Here is a 19,536-nt window from a genome sequence, read left to right on the forward strand (position 1 = left end):
ATACATGCATGTGTTGCAAAACAAAATGTACATGTAATAACCAGACATGTATCGTCATTTTTCATGAGGGGGGGGGGGGAACGGGGGGGGGGGGGGGATGGAAAATTGGATTCTTCAAAATTTCTTGCCATTCAAAATAATAATTAAAAAAGATGAACGAAAACAGCAATAAAATAAAACAATTCACCCAAACAAACCAAGATGTTTTGTCCGATGTCCAAAGTCCTAATGTGGGGTGAAGGGTTAAAGAGTCTTTTACTTTGACTACCTCAATAATTTCCCCCCCCTACACTTCATTTTCTTCAGTCGTTGGGGGTCGGATGGGGTGGTTAGAGTCCTCTACTATGAGTGCCTCATATCTTCATTTTCTTAATTGGTGGTGGTGTGTGTCTTCTACTATTATATCAGAACTTTCAAGCTGGGGAAAGTGGGGGAGGGGTTGTCACTCAATGTATCTTTTATTTGCATTACAAACTAACAAAAAATGGATATTGTTATTAAAGGTGGGTGACAGACACTCTTGTCCTCTCCCCTTGATGTTTGATAACGACGCATAATGTGATAAACTCGATTATTACATTTTGCATTAGTACAATTTGCGTCGAGTTCGACGCAGAATGTAATAACGCAAAATGGCATAGATATATAAGATCTATTGAGCGTCAAATTAGCATAAAATGAAGTAATTGAAAATAACATTATTTAAAAATATGTTTAATTTTTAATTAATGCGTGCTTTAATTAAATGAATCAAATAAATCTGTATTATCAATTAATGAGAGAATATTGAGTTACTAGTACTGTCCTCTTTTTATTGAATTAACGATATCAATTGTCTTAATAAGAGCACGATTATTACAAGATCATCGGTTCTCTCTCTCTCTCTCTCTCGTCGTTATCTCTCTCTCTCTCTCTCTCTCTCTCTCTCTCTCTCTCTCTCTCTCTCTCTCATCCCATACACTCGTATAGTGTTGTATATGCAAATTTATGTACCTAAATGATTTCCTGATTTATAAATCTGCAATACTCTGACCAGTAAATCATATGGTATAAGGATTCATGCACAATACAGGGTAAATATTATACTCTGATACTTCCCCTGATTGAAGATAGCTGATCGGCACGGGCTAAGTGTGTCGCAGTCTGTACAATGGACAATGTTGTTTACTGTTGGAATGCAAATGGAGTTTATCGTTTTGTTTCATGGATTATGCAAATAAAGGGAGTTTTAATACTACTTAGAGTATTTTCGACAAGTGTACACGTACATCTGCGGTCCTTTACAGATATTACGAGTAGGCCCAGGTAAATAGTCGTCCGCATTCGATGCGTTTTCATGGCGAGCATACATGCCATTTTTATAAGTACAGTAGCATTTATGTCTTTGCCTTTTACTTGAAGTAATTGTAAACGGTATAGATTGTATATTCTTTGCTTATTCCATTTTATCAATAGATAAAAGATGAAATATTTCTCCGCATTTTTGTATAGTTTTGACATATTTACTGCAAACGTACGCACGTTCACGTAAAGTAAAGGCATTCTATATATATTTATCCAAATATATATATTTAGAATGATTTACTACTGTATGATATGTTTATTATAATTTTGAGCACTGCGTGGTGTTCCAAAACGTGATTTCATTTCTTGATGTCCTATAAATTAGTATCGGAGATGTACGTGTTACCTGTCGAAGCTACCCGCACAGGTAAATCGAAGACACTGATGTGAAGTGAAGCGTAGCAAAACTCGTCCCCTTATATACCATACGAACCCTGATACATATAACAATAGAATATCCAACTGATATGGCGGATTAGCAGAGAAATATGGCGGACATATAGAATTATACTATATTTATTAATTCATGTCAGCTTTAATTAACAATCGGTATGAAACACGTCAGACAGCATTTGACCCAATGATAGGTTGTATTGACCAACTAGATCGTTATAACGACCATAGAATTTTCGAAATGCTGATTTCAATCTAGACTGTTGAAACCCCTGTACCATCAATTTGTTTGTCTCAGTAGCTTACCTCGATTTAAAAACTTACTATACGCAGAACAAGTTCTTGCATATCGAATCAGTTGAGATATATAAACACCATATGCAGGTGATAATGGAATGTTGCTATATAAATATGGGAAGTTGACGATGGAGAAACTGAAATCATCCCGTTTGTCATACAGTTGAGTTGTCAGTTTGCCGCTAATGTCTGCTTTCAATAAAATATCTAAGTATGAAGCAGAAGTGGACGACTCTGTGGTGTCCTTTATTTCGAGCTCACAGGGATATATCAAATTGATATATGAATGAAAGTTATTATTGTTAATGGACAAAACGTCATCGATATATCGAAATGTCGAATTGAAGGCCACAGCGAGAGATTTTTTCTTCTCATGTAGAAGTTTTTGAATAAATTCTGCTTCATATCAATATAGAAACAGGCCAGCTAACAAAGGAGCACAATTCGTGCCCATGGGAATTCCAACAGACTGTTGGAAGACCTGATCACGAAAGACCACGAAGATATTGTCAATGAGGAACTCTAGCATATTTTTTTAATTTCAACTTCAGAGTACTTGTGCGTGGAATCAGAGTGGTGTTTAACAAAGTAAGTTTTTGAATGACTGATCACTAGATATGAATATTTCTGTTTTCCATTTTTGTAGAAGAAGCAACTGTCTATGATGTCAAAAAATCTAGTCTTTAATTTATCATAAGGAATCGTCGTGTATAGTGTTGAAAAGTCATAGGTTTTAATGTTATTGATTTGGGGAAAATTCTGCGATTTCAAGTTTACTAAAAGTTCTTTAGAATTTTTTAGAATCCACATTTGATTAACACCACTTCTGGCATATCTAGTCGCACAGTAAGTTTGAAGTGTCTCCTTCACAGCTCTTAATATTTTCGTGAGGAGCAACGATATGGGCTTGGTAGAGCACCTACTTGATCCAGCAATGTATCTTTGTTTGTAAGGGTTTTTATGTAGTTTAGGAATCCAGTATAGGTATGGTAACTCATATTCATTCAATCCATTGACTGGGATACTAAATGTGTCTAAAACTGAAGCATGGTTTTGAAGAACTTCATCTTTTAAAAGGGCAGTTGGAGTACAAGTACGATTACCAAAAGTGGAATTAATGCCAAGTTCGTTGAAAACACAGTTGTAATAATGAGCCTTACAAACAAAGACAATGTTGTTACTAGCTTTGTCAGCTGGAACCAAAACATATTCCTCATGTAACCTATCTAATTATTTTATCACTTCTGGTTTACTAAACACAGAAGGATAGATGGTACGTACTTTTGTTTTCATATGTCTAATGCGGGATTTTAATATTCCTCTTATGCTTTGAATCCATTCTGACAATGTATCAAGTTCTTCTTTTTCATATTTAGCCCATCGTCTGGCATAATCTTCGACAGAATTCATAATAGAGATGAAGTTCTATCGCCAATTAAAAGACCGAGGTTCTCTGTATTTAGGACCTTTAGAATAAGTGATCTGAGGTCCTCGTTTTCAACTATATCAACATCACCAGTAATGGCATGTCCAGCTGGACTATAGTTGAAAGAAGATGAAGAACAAGAACACGTTGGTGGATTACGTATAAGATGGTCTACATCTAGGCACTGCAAAGTTTGTTTATAATTAAAAAGTTTGGATGCAGTAGTAGAAGTATAGCTGTAGGAAATACAGGGTGTAGACTTGAACTTGAAATAAGTTGGAATACACGACTGAACCCTTTTATGACGAAGAATGTTGCTTATGTTGACGGCATCTATTCCTTTGTTTGTAAATTGGAGCTTAAGAAACTGGTGGCATGATTTGGAAGGAATATCATCCATGACCCGTACTGGTTTAAAGAGCCTGTGATGGGCAATATCCATGATCATAGAGTTCAGTTTATATTCAGGTGTTGAAAAATCCAAGTATAGACTAGCCATAGCTTCTTCAAATAACGTGTATAAAACTCTCAATGGAACAGAGTAAAGTTTTGTACGAATATGATGTGGACCTAATTGTCTGTTGACGTAAGGCAAAAGTGAATCAAACATGACATCATTTATACATTATGTACTTGGTATTTTATATGAACGATGTCCATGACTGCGTTTCCGTCTTTGGTTATTGGGAAAGAGTCCCATCACATTCACGTTATTTCCTTGTGGACTAGTCAAATTTCCCACATCATATACATTATCATTGCATTCATATGGAAATGCAGTGCCTAGGGTCCTGATCCAGTGATCCTCTCGTTGTCTATGAAAGGAATCCATTTCTGAATTGCGTCACGGTACGCTGATTTAGGTAGACATCTGAGGCACTGACTGCTGACTGAGCCAAGGGCTTGTCGAGACTTGTAACGACGACCAGAAACTTTTTAAGTTTTGTATAAAGGAAAAAGTCGCATGGGGCTAGATCTGGAGAGTATGGTGGGTGTGGCATGACGGTAACCTTCTCCGACTTCAAAATTTGCTTCACAAGCTCAGATGTACATGTATGTGATGGAGCATTATCATAAAGTAGGCGAACATACCTAAATCCTGACACAGGGCGTCGTTTATGATAATATTTCTTGAGCTTTTTTAGTATAACATCTCGGTAATCACCCTTTCTCACTAAAGGGAGTCAATTGATGTTACCGGTCGATCAGCTACGAACGGAAACAAATATGAACTAACTGAATACGTTTTATGGAAGGTTACATGTCTAGCCCAAATGTACACATATAAAAATCACCATGGTCTACGAAGTTTTGAAATAATGTCTCTGTAAACCCTCTGAATCGATTCTTACGTTACTGTCGCCAAGTCGATATAACCGAAGTTAGACCTACAGTTTTACCTAATAATTCCGTTTCCGGTTATATATACCATATTAAATTAAAAATATGCCATTGCATCTTTAGAAAAACGTTCTTTTTAAATGAAACTGCATCATCCATAACGTGCAACTCCAGTGAATACGTTTGTCGCCAATGTTAAAATACATACGTTATCGCTTGTTAAAACTTGACACAATGCTGCTAACGAATGGACTTTTTAAGTATAATAAAGGTCAAAATAAATCCATTATAATCGTACTCAAATAATGACTACACGACTCTCTTAACTTAAGAGTAATTCTATAGTTATCATATGACCAAATCACAGAATTGGATAGTTTGATTTCCTTCGATACATACGTTACCTATATATTTTAATAAGTGAATAGTTCCTAACAACATCTGTTGAGCCAATATTTGATTCCTGCTGTATATTGAATTACTATAAAAATGAAATAGAACGGTAAAGAGTAGTTATTTTCAAACGTTCAGTGAAAAATTGCTGTTATCTTACATACGTTACCAATACTTACGTTACCATAATTACAAAATTGTGGCTATAAACATATAACCAAATGCAGTTTGGTATTGTATCACGTGACTTATATTCAAATACTGACAGCCATTTGCAAAAAAAGTTTATTTGTCGCGAGAATTTGATTTGTAAGAGGTTGTATGCTGCAAAGTAATACTTGTCTGACTTTGCTGCGAGGTAAGCTATAAAAATCCATTTCACACAGGTTGTTTACCAATATAATGAAATGAAAACCGTAAATTTAAAATTGAAATTTTAAGATATATATATTAAGTTCGCCGATAGTTGTTTATGGCGTATTCTCTTTAGAGAAGTCGAGAGGCATAGCCTACATCGACTTCTCTTCGCAAGCATTCATGTTTTGATTCTGGAAAACGTGTACACACTGTCACAAAAGGGGACCAGTTAAGAGAAAAAGCAGGCTGACGTAATCAGAGTTGTGATTTAAACCCGGGACAGGGGCATATTGAAAATGGATTAAAAGCAAGTAAGTGTTGATTTCCTTGTGACGGTTTTGAGTATTGCTGTTAAATGTTTGAAAACAAATTGTCTATTGCGTAAATCCAGGCACATCTGAGTCGAAACGTCGGTTGAAGCATAAACCGTCATCGACTCCGGCATTTACACGTTTTCCAGAATCAAAACATGAATGCTTGCGAAGAGAAGTCGATGTAGGCTATGCCTCTCGACTTCTCTAAAGAGAATATTTATGGCGTAGATAATGTCCGATACCTACGTTACTGATGGTAAACGTATGTATCAAGATTTGGTGTCGTATTTGTGATTGCTTTCTCTCTACCACAGTTGTATTTCAGCTTTCAATAATTCAATGCTCTATCCTTGCACATGTAGAATGAAGTTCATAGAGCAGGTCTCAACATGTTGTGATAACTTTTTGAAATGGTATTAATGTGTCAAATTTCAGTGATTTCACTTCATATTTAGAAAAAATTTACTTGCTGTTTGAAAAAATATGAGATATCAATGAAACATTAGTTTCATAATAAATATTCGTTTTACATTGTTTATACTGAAGACATGAAGTTTGTACTACTGGATACAGTGGTAACGTAGGTATCGATATTTACATCACGTTTAACTTTTCATTTTATACCATCTTCATCCACTGTTATCATTTTGAAAGAACTGTCGTGGTTTAAAATTCTTTCAATTATTTCTCTGACTTTTGAGACATTTGCCTTGCCTGTTACAGTCACAGGTCGGCCAGATTTTGCTGCATCTTTGACCCATAAACTTCCTCCAATTCAGTAAAAATCTGCATTTACGAATGACAGAGTTTTGTGCGAACATTTATTTAAGCTCTAATTTTTTCAATATTCTCAACCCGTTTCCCAACCATTTTTACAACAGTGGTCAACGACTGGCTCTATTGAAATGACTATAAGTTTAAAACTATGTGGAGCTGAAAGTTCGTCTTTATACCGTTGGAAAGGTATTGAATAGAGCTATTCAAGAGTATCATCATCCACGGAATCGTGCAAACTGTTATCACGCTTTGGTACAATACATATCGAATAGCCCTCGTACTTGTGCGTCATGAATTCAAATATTCACACTTATTTGAATAACATTGCAATTGAAGCCTGATTATGTTTGTCACAGAGCAGGCGCGTAGCCAGAAAGAAAATGAAGTGTACGCGAAGCATAGCAAGGGGTCTGAGGGCCACCATAAGGCTACCAGTGGGCAAGGGCAAAGCCCTTGAGGGGGTCCAAGGGGGAAGCTCCTAGGTTTTACCAAAGACATTACCTGTTTTTGTGCATAGAAATAGGGTTTCTTGTCAATTTCAAAACCCAAAAGAATTCACAAAATTATTTTCTAAAATGTTTCATTATGTCAAATCATCGTGTGTGCGTGGAGTGACTTTAAATTCGTTATATGACACCCCCCCCCCCCCCCCCCGTTGTTTTCGACAGCATGGTATAAACATGTATAGTAAATGTTACTGATGGAAGGTGAAAATAACGAACAGTGATCAATCTCATAACTCCTGTAAGCAATACAAAACAGAGAGTTGGGCAAACACAGACCCCTGGATATACCAGAGGTGTGATCAGTTGCCTAGGAGGAGTAGGCATTCCCTGTCGACCGGTCAAACCACCGTGAGCCCTATATCATGATCAGGTAAACGGAGTTATCTGTAGTCAAAATCAGTGTGCCAAGAACAAATAATACCCTAATCCGTATACTATATGTACATACACTGTATGATGTACATTAAAATGATATTCAGCATAATTTGAAATTGATTGAATGGACGTTATGATGCTGATTAAATCATAAAACGGGATTATATAATGTTTTAGGCACACATATCTTGACGGCAAAGTATATCTCTCTCTAATTTAATGTGTACACAGTTGCGTACTTGCGTATAGGCAGTGACGCGCCTGCAGAGTATTCTATGTCTCTGTTAAAAGATAAAAAGATGCAAAACTCCCCGTATTTTTGATCTGATAGTTATTTTTAATCTAACTTTAATGTAATATACATATAAAATAAGCAAAGTTCGATGAAGAGATCATACAACTTGTTTATAAAAGCAAAAAAGGGCAAATTAATTCACTTTTTATTAGAAGAGAATTCTTTATACCTTATTTTATTTCATATACAACTCATTAAATTGTCAATGCTGAGTAATTCATGTGATTCTTACTATCCTCTACAGGGGCGGATCCAGGAATTGCGGTTACGGGGGGTGCCACTTTATGAGGCAGACGGTCCAGGGCGAAGCCCTCGTGGGGGTCCAGGGGCGAAGCCCCCGGAAGCTCTTGGATTTTACAGATTTTATGGGGCTTGAAATAGTTCTCCTATTTAGTCATTTGTACTATTTTCTATCATTTTTTAAAGGTGAAATCAATAAAATGACCCAAATTTTAAGGGTTTTTTGGACAAAATTAAGTTCTCCCAATAAAGTAATTCAAGAAATCAAAAGATTTTGTAATTTATTTCTCTGGGAGTGGAAGAAATTATTGCTTCTTTTATCGTTTAGTACATTTTCCGAAACAAGATACCGCGATTTACCTTAAATTTGAAAATGTTAAGGCTGCGCCCCCCCCCCCCTCCCTAAATCCACCACTGCTCTACATTAACATCAACCTAATTACCGATAACCAAATCCGGAGTTTCCGATAACATTCAAAACAATCAACCGGATTTCCGATAACGAATTAAAATCAAAGCTATTGCTTGTAGATTGTAGGAGGTGCATTTAGTGGAACTTTGAATGACTAAGTGGGACAGAGTCAGCGATGAAGACGATGAAATGTACATGTATTAAAAGCGGCTTCTCTTTTCATATGTAAATGTGGGAAATACAAAATACTATCGAAAGAAATGTTTTACTAAAGTGGAAACATAAAAACAATGTCATATTTGCAAGTAATATCTTAGATATGTTACTTATGACCAACGAAATAACGTGATATGATAAGAATTCTATGTATTTAATTACTCACTAAATACTTATGACTTACTTAGTTTGATACATGCATCAAATTATAAGTTTTATTTCTTATCATATATGTATCATTTAGTTATATTTTTAAAATAGAAAATCAAATAGTTTCTCATCAAAAAGCTTGAATTGACGTTTTTGAGAAATGGCGCGTTGGAATACCTCTACGTAACAATGAAACTGGTTGTGCGTCCGGGTGAGGTAGAGTTACTGTGCAGAATTAGAACGGTCGTTATTGCAATCGGAACACGCTCGGCCTTTTAAAAAAAACAAACTCGGATTTAGACGGCGGATGAATTCGGCGATTTCCTTACAAACACGTGACGTAACAAAAAACATAGCAGCTCCCATGTGTGCTTGTTGCTATGAGAAAAAGAGCAAATGACATAATGTTATGACATGTATAGTAAAAAGGCGGAGTTGTTTGATTAAAGGATAACATTCAAAATTTATTCCGTTATGGCATTAACTTTAATCTACCAACTTCATAACCATGTACATGTAGTATGTGATTTTTGCTTATATTGCTTCATAAAGTGTCTGATATTCGAAAAAAATATTTTGACTAGTATGCTGAAATGAGAACTGATCTAGAACTTCGAATACCTGATTTGTATAAAATTCTTGAAATCCTTCAAAGATAGACTGCAAATGCAAATCATCATGACCAGTAGCACGCCTAATACAGGGGGAAGTTGACTATCCTTGTTACATTTATAATGTACATGTATCGTGGAGCACAATGTATACCAGTATTATAAAATTCTGAGTATATCCATGAAGTAGATTGATTTTATCGGTGTCCAGTGAAATGTCCTTATTCTACAAATATCGCGCTTTTTAAACAATTCTACCATCCTATGTCTTATTTCTAAGCATTATTCCAACGCGAATATTTTAATGAATATAACTTACAGAAAGTACATAAAATTTACTATATAGAATATACAACATTTTATTTTATCCCGCGTCCATTTAGGAAAACGAAGATACTTAATGTCCAAATAAATGTCCCATGTGATTTTGTCGCGCAATGACGCGACGTCAATGTACACAACCTACGTCTAGCTAAAACGTAAAATGTTGCTTTTTATTATTTTTGAATGATCTAAATTAAAATGATTTTTAAAAACAGTATACAAGGTATTTAAGCTATAGCATGTGTATCTCATAGATATGTTTTACTCTAGATCTGGTACATGTACTTTAATTGACTTTATAAAATGACAATTGTACAGACTACATTTTGTTGCATGTACTACTGTATGTCATCGTCGCAAACCACGGGTTATTGTTTCATTCTATTTCACAAACGTTTGCGACGATGTACTGTATGTATGCATATAAAAATTCAGCATTGAACAGATACACTTACGGTGTGTAAAACGTTGCAATATTATACAAATCTTGATTTATATACGAAACTCTTTAATCATATTCGATAATCTTGTTATTCATATGAGAAAATTTTAATTATATTCGATAATCTTGTTATTTATTTACATTTGGTAACCTTGTTATTTATATTTGATAATTATATAAATCTCGATTTATATTCCATAATATTTGATTCGTATTTGATAATGTTGATGTACACATGCTAAATGTACGCATGAATTTAGTCATATTGATTGTAGGTGAAATGCATAATTTCAAAAATTGATAAAAGAATTGGCTTCATTGACCATGACCTGACCTCGGATGTCTTAAATTTAACTAGAGGAGCTACTCTGCTAAAATTAAACTTTAATAAATATACAGCACTACCAGCCGTGAGACATTTGGCCTACTGCCTGAATTGAATAGTTGACCTGCCCTAATATGATGAATAAACCCAGTAGCTATGTCGAAACTTGGGTGGCTGCCCTGTAATCCCCCATAGGCTGCTTAGCTAGCTGGATTAACAAGAGTGATAAAAATTTGAATATTTATTAATCGTAATCAGAAACAGGGTGCAAATTTACATATATGGCGGAAAGGGTCGTGTGCAAATTTTTGTGGGGAACTGGGTAGGCGGCCAGTTTGACTACCAACGTAGGGGCAACATAGGGGGCCCTATGTGGACATAGGTGCCTGGACCTGAACTGGTGATCACGTTCTAAGGGGGAAGATATCTCTGCGTATCTCATCTGTCTCCTGCGTGCTACCTGGTTTAAAGAGCAAGTACAGGGCAAACTGTGGACCCTCCTACAGTTTCCAACATGCACCAGCCTGTAGCATTCCCTAGGAGGTGGATGTGAGCACAGGCACCAGAACGGTGGATATATATAGCGTGTTAGATCTTATGTAACCCCCCCCCCATTCCTATGAATGAAAGATATATACATATGTCACATATTAAATGAATTGAATGTCAAAATGTTGTTAGAATATCAGTGACGTGTTGAACAACCTCACTGTTGTATTTAGGACCCAAGTGATATCTGGCGGGTGTGAGCGATTTCACCTACATGCGTTGGTACTCCAGAAGAGTAGAGGAAGCCTCTCTCTCTCTCTCTCTCTCGTAGAGTAAAATAAAAAAAATTCGCATATGAATATCAAAAGATTTCTCACATATAAATCAAGATTTTCGCATATAGATATCAAGATTATCGAATACAAATCAAGATTTCCGCATATGAATAACAATATTATTAGATCAAAAGTTCAACATCTGACAAAAAAAAATCTAAAGTCACATAGTTTTCAGGAGACCACCCCCCTCAAAACTAAATATGATATACATGTATATTGAAACTAACCGATTCGCAAGTAAAACATACGAGTATAAATAACACTCTGTATACCTTTTCTACTGTTTATTCAGAAATGAAAGTGAACATTAAAACGTTAAAATGTAATATTATTTGGAAGTTTTTAACTCTCACTTCAACTCACCGTGGTTATTATTAGTATTCATTTATAAAGCGCAAAACTACATATACTTTCTATGCGCTGGTTGTTTTGTTTTTTCCCCACTAGAGCGTGATCGATGTCGATCGATGACAGAAACGTACGGGAGTTTTTAACCCAACCCCCCTTCCGTGTTTGGCATTAATAAAAAGTATTAAATAGAGCAATGATTATTAAACATAGAGACTTGAGTAAGTCTATTTATATCCTAGAAAAAACCAAAACTGATTTTTTTTTACTGTGTTCAAATTTCTCAGAGGTCATTCATAAGAATTGCAAGCCTTATTTCATGGGATGGTTACCTGTAAAATGCGAAACGAAATCGAAAGGAAACGAAATCTACCGAAGTTTTGCTTATCGAAACGGGTACCCTTATTTCATACGACATGCCTGCTGTTGTAGGCACGGTGAAATAAATACAGTACGTATACTTTGGAGTATTTCTAAGAATTCATAATTTTTATGAATGTACACTATACACGTACAAAGATTTATTTTCAATTTTTAAACATTAAATCATGCATGTGCTTTAGTTATGATATTACAGCTAGGAGATAATGAATTTGTTTAAAATGTGACGTTGCTTTCGTGATTATATTTTGCCACAATTTATGACGTTATAAGTGTAACGTAAAGTGACACCAGTACCGTGCCCCATACTACCCATAGTCCTCTGCGTCTCCGCACACAGGTTTGTGTGCAAACGACCTCTGGCGGAAGTTTGTACCGTGCCCTAATTAAATAATTCTGATTTCCTGCGCTTGCACATATGAAAAGTGGACGATGGAGAAGCTGCAGTCAATCCGTGTGTCATAAATTCGAACTGTTACTTCTATGTTTAATAAGATATCTAAGTACGAAGCAGATGTGGTGTCTAACTGGAGTATATCGAATCAACATAATATCAACAATATACAATCAATGCAAGAAATGCACATTGAATGGAAGTCGGAGGACAGAAACTTAGGGAACTTTTTCCACCCCAACTGCTGGAGTTTTTTTTTTAAATCCGACATCGATCTTTTGATTTTGCCCCTTAAAGCAATAGGGATAAATAGGGATAATTAGAAGAGCACTACTCTTCAAAACTTTTAAGAATTTACAGAAGCAGAATAAAATGCAGACGCTCAACACGACAGATTAGGTTTTCATTTAAGTCGAATGTTTACTCAAGATTTCTGCGGTAAATAAAGGTGACTGGAGCACGATCTGTGAAGTAAGAGTTTGAAATAAAAATTCTAAAATATTCAGTGACATTCAAATCGACTTTAAAACGGTCTGCACGCTGTGTTGCCCATGAAAAGATACATTTAATTCGTAGGAGTTTTTTTCTTAATTTTGTTCTCGCTTGTTGACTTCCAACCCTAGCTAGCGTTACTATATAATGACACAAGAAAAATCAACCCCAGGAAAATTAATTCTCCTTTCTCCACATTCATGGAAATCTTAAATGATAATGGGGAAAATTTATCCGCCGTATTGTCATTCAAAGTGCATTTCAAACTTAATTTATAAGATCTATTATACATGTAGCTTTATGCAGAAAAATATTGTGAAATTCTCTACTGGGTGAATGCGTGCGTTGAAGCTCCGTGAGAGATGTTTTCTTTATTTATAGCAGCGATAATTGTTCTGTGATTTGGCATATTTGTAAATATACCACTATCAGGAAAGAAATCGTTTTAATTATTAGTGTCAACAGATATAAATCAACTCTTAACAGAAGGACGACAAACCACGTGTAACACCACGCAGGCGTGTTCCATTTACGCTTGACTGAGAAAATCAATGACGATCTGACGCAAACCTGTACTACCGGCTTCCAAATAAACATGGACGGAGCACTACTACGGAAAAATGTCATCTTCCTCGGGATGTGGAGGTCAGTTCGTCTGGATGATGACCTAACGCGGGAAATCGCCAACAAGGCGCGAACAATCCATGGACGAATGGCACATCTGGAGATCCGGACAGTAGGGGCGAGGTTATACACTCGGAACGGCACCCAGGACAGTGTTATCCGGATGCCTGATGTACGGGACATCTCTGTAAATAGACATGATCCGGAATGCCTTCTGTGTGTACTAAAAGAGGGGAGGCATCTCAATGTGATCGTGTGTCGTTGTTATAATTCTAGGGATCCCTCAGATATTGTGAAATCTTTCCGAGCGTCAAAGAAGGACGATACAATTATTGTTAATGAAATCAAAACTAAACACAACTGGTCGCTTCAACCTAGACATGATAGAGCGCGTCTTCTACCCGAGCAAATATTTGGAGATGAGAAGAGAAATCTCCCGGTTTTTGAAAAGTCTCACGTGGGGATACAGGTTAACCCCGGAGAATATGACAATGTAAGTTTGTCCATCTCCTCCATTCCGTCAAATGACCTTCGCAAAGAACTGTCTCAATTATCTGAAGAGGTGAAGGCCATTAAGATTCTCCTAGAGAAATCAACAGTAGTGCGTGGTGAGGATAAACCTGTACATGAAATCCAACAGACTGACGCTAAAGTCCCTGTAAAAGAAATATCCAAGAATAAAACACAACATATCAATGCAAAGATTGCGGTTTCCATTAGAGAAAGAAAGCCACCGACTTTCATTAAAGGAGATTTTGTTTCGGCGAATTCTCCGGGCTACTATCCAGATGATGCAATGGACGCGGATGTTGACAGTGGTCAAGATATGCACGATGGTCATGGGAGCATTGTCAAAACCCCTAACGTCAGAGGCCTATTTGTGACAGACTCATTGTTTACTGATGATAAAAATCATCGTTTATCAGGTAAAAATTATGGCGGACAAAGCAGAGACGATTATGAGGAAGAGAATCCGCCTTCGTTTTCTAGAAACACACGCCTGTCCACCTATATCACCGCACCCCCGGACCTCCAACCCGAAACCGCGCCCGTGAGAACCCGTACAAACACTACACCAAGTCGGCGATATAATCGACAGTCACATGCCGTCCTCAGTTCAACTATTCCAAGGTCAATAGAGAACGTGTATCCCAGCAGCACACGCTTCGTAAAGAGCACAAATCGCCGGTCAAGGCAAGTGCTTTCTCCGGAGACCTTTGTAGCAGATGGAGTACGGCGACCTCGTTCCAGCAGTGCCCATGATCCCGCCAGGGGGCGTATGATTAATGAGGATTTGGAGTTGCGTAGGTCTCTGTATAAACTCTACAACGAAGCATGATCGCGGCTCTGTGATTGCAAACAATGGTCCCGGTAATATTATGCAGTATAAATATATATTGTAATATTGTTAGAATATTAGTGCTTCTGTTTAGAATGATATATGATATAAATTAATTTTGACATATATTCAGCTCAAACATGCAAGTTACGTTATTCGGAATGGTGCTGTTTCCTGTTGCATTCATGTGGTGCAATAACGAACTTATGCATTCATATCGTGGTCCAAGGTAATTCAATAAAAGATTAATATATTTTGAAGCAATCAAAAGTTAATTGTTTGAAATCAAATGTTTTAAATGATCCCCTAGCGCCAACATCCGTGCATGTCGGCAAATATATGTCTATATGGCTAATGTTCACTGTTACCTGTATATCCGACTTTGAAAATAAAGATTATAATTGTCATTATTTATTAGTATTGTATTTATAGGCAAACGTGAAATTACAAATATCAGATATTGACTGAATGCAGGGTAGTGAGGATCATGTAATTAATTGATACATTTCCACCTTAAAACAAACAAGTGCAGCTATTATCAAAGAACTTCTTTTTCGACGTTTTATCGTCCATGCATCGACTTCATGGCACGAGACAAATTAACAGGTGTAGAGGAGGTTCTAGAGATTGGAGTCTTCAGTCCTCCTTTTTGGGTGTAAAAGAAATGAACTTGGGTAACAACCCCACCCCATACCCCTTTAAAATTTTCTGGATCCGCTCCTGCAAATCATGCTAAGATATAAGATATTCTGGTACTTTTTACAAAATGGTCGTATTAATATATCACTTAGACGTTGCTATTTAGTTGTTGTATGGATCAATGCTGTTGTAAAATTTCACCTGAATCTGATGTGTGTGTGTTTTATATTATTCATAAACTCTAGGTACAAATGGCACCAATCTCCTTGTGCAGGTTTTCTTTATTTTCTCCGATGATTTTATAGTGTACTATGATTTCATTTGCTCATCTGAGCCAAAGACTCAAGTTATATGAGCTTTTCTGATTAAAAGCTTAAATGTCAGTGGCGGATTTAGAGGGGGCGCAGCCGCCCCCCCCCCCCCTAAAACTTTCAAATTTAAGGTAAATCGCGGTATCTTGTTTCGAAAAATGTACTAAACGATAAAAGAAGCAATAATTTCCTTCCACTCCCGGAGAAATAAATGACAAAATCCTTTGATTTCTTGAATTACTTTATTGGGAGAACTTAATTTTTTCCAAAAAACCCTTAAAATTTGGGTCATTTATTAATTTCACCTTATTAAATTGATAGAAAATAGTACAAATGACTAAAATAGGAGAAATATATCAATTCCCATAAAATCTGTAAAATCCAGCAGCTTCCGGGGGGCTTCGCCCCCCTCCCCCCCAGGGCTTCGCCTCCCCCCTCCCCCCTCCCCCCCCAGGGCTTCGCCCTGGACCCACTGCCTCATAAAGTGGCGCCCCCGTAACTACAATTCCTGGATCCCCCTCTGAATGTCCAACTGCCGTTGTAATCTTTTCACATTTTCGATTTTTTCTTCAGGACCACTAAACCAATTTCAACCGAACTTTTTACAAAGCATTGTTCAGGTCTACCGAACTTGCTACGAAGTTCAGGTCTTTTCATATGGATGACCATAGCCTCTTCAAGGGGAGACAATCAAATCTAGTTAAATTAGGGTGAGGTGTTTTAGTAAACTTATAAATAATTAGATAATGAAGTCAGAAGAGTATATTTTGTTCAAACCATGAGTCCCAATTAATGATATGGATTATTTAACAAAATATTCAGAATTGACAAACTTCAAATAGCGAACACACATGTTGTACTGTGGGGTGACACTAATCTCAGCAATAAGGAAAACGAATATCTTTTCTCTCTTATTCGTACATTCATCAAACAAAGTAATCGATTTAATCATTTATTGTATTGTACATCAACCTATCGTATATATTTTGAATGTTATAAAATGTAGATACCATTTTTAATACTGATTATTTCCTAGTACATGTATATACCATATCCTTAATGTTAATTAATAATCATGCATATTATGAAGAACTTTGTATATTCATGTTATCGTGTATATAGGGAGAAGGCGGTCTAAGTTTATAGAATTTGTGCTCGATCCCTTTGTAATTATATTGCAATAAAATACGTTCTAACCACAGGGGCTAAGCCCGTTTTGAGCCCGAACTCTGTGATACCATAAATACATGTATATTTATGGTATCACAGAGTTCGGGCCCAAAACGGACTTAGCCAAACCACACCAATTAATGATACCCATCTATCGGTATTCATGCATTAGATTTACCATCGACACTAGTACTGCCAGATTCTATAAGGACCCTTGTCAAGTTCTGCACACAACATTTTTATTTTTTTATTATTCGAATCGACTTTCAAAAGAGTTGTCGCCTGTGAAATCATTATTTGTGTGATTTTGCTGTTCGCTCATGAATAATGCAGAAAATATTCAATCTATGTTTTATTTTCTTTACATTGCTATGTAGATAGCCAATCTAAATGAATTTTGATATGAAAAAGTATTAGAAATATTTACAACTAAATTCTAAATGTCATTTCTTAGTTCAATACATTCTTGTTATTTATATATCTAGACTTACATGTCTAGAAGGATCAAATCATAGATTCCTTTTAGGTGAACTACATGTTGGAATATTCCCAGGGCCAGGGTGTAAATCTTCTTCTTCTAATAAATGTATATATAAAAAAAAATATGTACACAACTACACCTTCACTTGAAAAATAGTTCTCCGACCACGACGAGACTCGAACTCGCAATCTTCCGATTCGAAGTCGGACGCCTTATCCATTAGGCCACGCGGTCTATGGAGCAAAACAGTGCTGGTATTAAATTTAAAAAATTTATAATTTAGTTGACACCAATTCTTTATGATTTTGACTAATTTCAACACATTCTAAAAATAAATGGAAGATCGCCTGAGATAGCTACACATATATTGATATACTTCATTTAAAAATGAGGATTTTCTGCTAATGACCTTCACCTTTAAAGTTCGACACGTCTTCGGAATTCATTGGATTTTATTAACCAGACGACGATGGATGAGGGGCTTTTGGGAGAAGAAGCGAATTTAAAGTCATGCATGGAAGACTGGAATGAGCTTAATAAAGAATTTACACAACTAGAGGTTGGTGTCAGTTTTGTAAAACCGAAATTGGATTGTAATGCAATATACGGGGGGGATTGTGATCCTGACCAACCGAATTTCCTCGAAATGCATTTTGGTTTAAATGCTATATAGAGCTAGAGTGACTAAACTCTAAAGTGAACTTCATGGTTTTAAACTTTTACTAGGGTTATTCTGTTTCATTGATCATTGGATATGTACACTAAATTAATAACGAGGCACATGCAAAAACTAATTTCTTATCTTCCTGCCAAGTGGTGAATGACTTGAGTTCAATTAATATCTGAATATAGCCCGGTGTCTCACTGTATCGTGCTAGTTAAGTATTTTCTAGGAAAACATTTTAAAACACCAACATTTTGTGTTAAATTTGTAATATTAAGAATTACGTCTTTTCCTCAACTGACACAGTAAAAACAATTTAGATTTTGTCTTTTAAGTCGTGAAAAATACGGTGTGCAACTTCGGTTCCCATCGTGTTTGTTGAAATTGACGAGTTTCACTGTATCGTGCTACGTCATCCAATCGATCTATAGAGCTCAAAAAGTGACATAATTCAATATTTGTTAAAAATCTTACAAGACACTTGATTTTATTCTTACATCTGACCCGTTGTAAAGAAAAATATGCGTAGTGCATGGAAAATTTAGCATGTATGAGTGATGCCTTGCTTAATTTTTATGCTGTGAGCAAATAATAATATATATGGATGATTTTTTGGCACCAAAATATTGTTTTCCTACATTTGTTTACATTCAGACACTGAATATTGCTTAAATTGAATAAAAGAATGATAAATATGTTTGAAATATCTAAATTGTACCTAAAAGATTTATCTTGTATGACTTTGCAATAGAAATGAAGCCAAGTCAAATTAAAATTTTCATGAAAATATCTTTTTCATTTTTACCTTTCTGGCTTTCCATGTATATTTTAGCATTAGTGCTAATCACATATTGTAGACAACAAAAATAACCAGTCGATATTTTGGAAACGATTCAGAAGAATTGGACAAAATAATGTATATCATTCTAAACGCTTTCTTCGTCTATTTTTAGAGAAATCCAAATTTTGCATTATTTGAACTTATTGTACTGAAACTTATCAATAACATAAACTTTAATTCAAAATATATTGCCTGACTAAACAACGTGATTTCATGTTTGGATTTCAAAATTACCCCGCCGCTAAGGAAGCGTTGCATATGCGTAATCGACGAAAATAAAAATAACACGATACAATGGGACGCACGATACAGTGAGAAGCGAGTATACATTGCATTTCATACGTTCTACTTGTGAGGAATGTGAACAACCTTCAAATTTAGAAAAGTTATAATTTTTCCCATGACCTTTGGATTTCACAATAATTTGATACTTTTTACACTAATTTTGCAATGCATGAGATTTTCTCTTCATCGAAGTCCAAGTCAT

The 19,536-nt window shown here is 35.9% G+C and overlaps 1 protein-coding gene and 1 non-coding gene across 2 annotated transcripts in view; one reads left to right on the top strand and one right to left on the bottom strand.

Moving 5' to 3' along the window:
* Nucleotides 1-17,705: 17,705 nt before the first annotated feature.
* Nucleotides 17,706-17,778, bottom strand: Trnar-ucg (transfer RNA arginine (anticodon UCG)). Its single transcript has one exon. It is a non-coding gene; the product is annotated as a tRNA-Arg (tRNA).
* A 166-nt stretch (nucleotides 17,779-17,944) lies between these two features.
* LOC125649479 (ion channel TACAN-like) overlaps nucleotides 17,945-19,536 on the top strand; it is a 72,972-nt gene continuing 71,380 nt past the window's right edge. Inside the window, exon 1 of the mRNA XM_048877053.2 lies at nucleotides 17,945-18,103. Coding sequence (XP_048733010.1) covers nucleotides 18,014-18,103 — 90 coding nt within the window. The 5' untranslated portion in view covers nucleotides 17,945-18,013. The remainder of the gene's footprint in view (nucleotides 18,104-19,536) is intronic.

Source organism: Ostrea edulis, chromosome 1 (genome assembly GCF_947568905.1).
Source record: "Ostrea edulis chromosome 1, xbOstEdul1.1, whole genome shotgun sequence".
Classification (NCBI taxonomy): domain Eukaryota; kingdom Metazoa; phylum Mollusca; class Bivalvia; order Ostreida; family Ostreidae; genus Ostrea; species Ostrea edulis.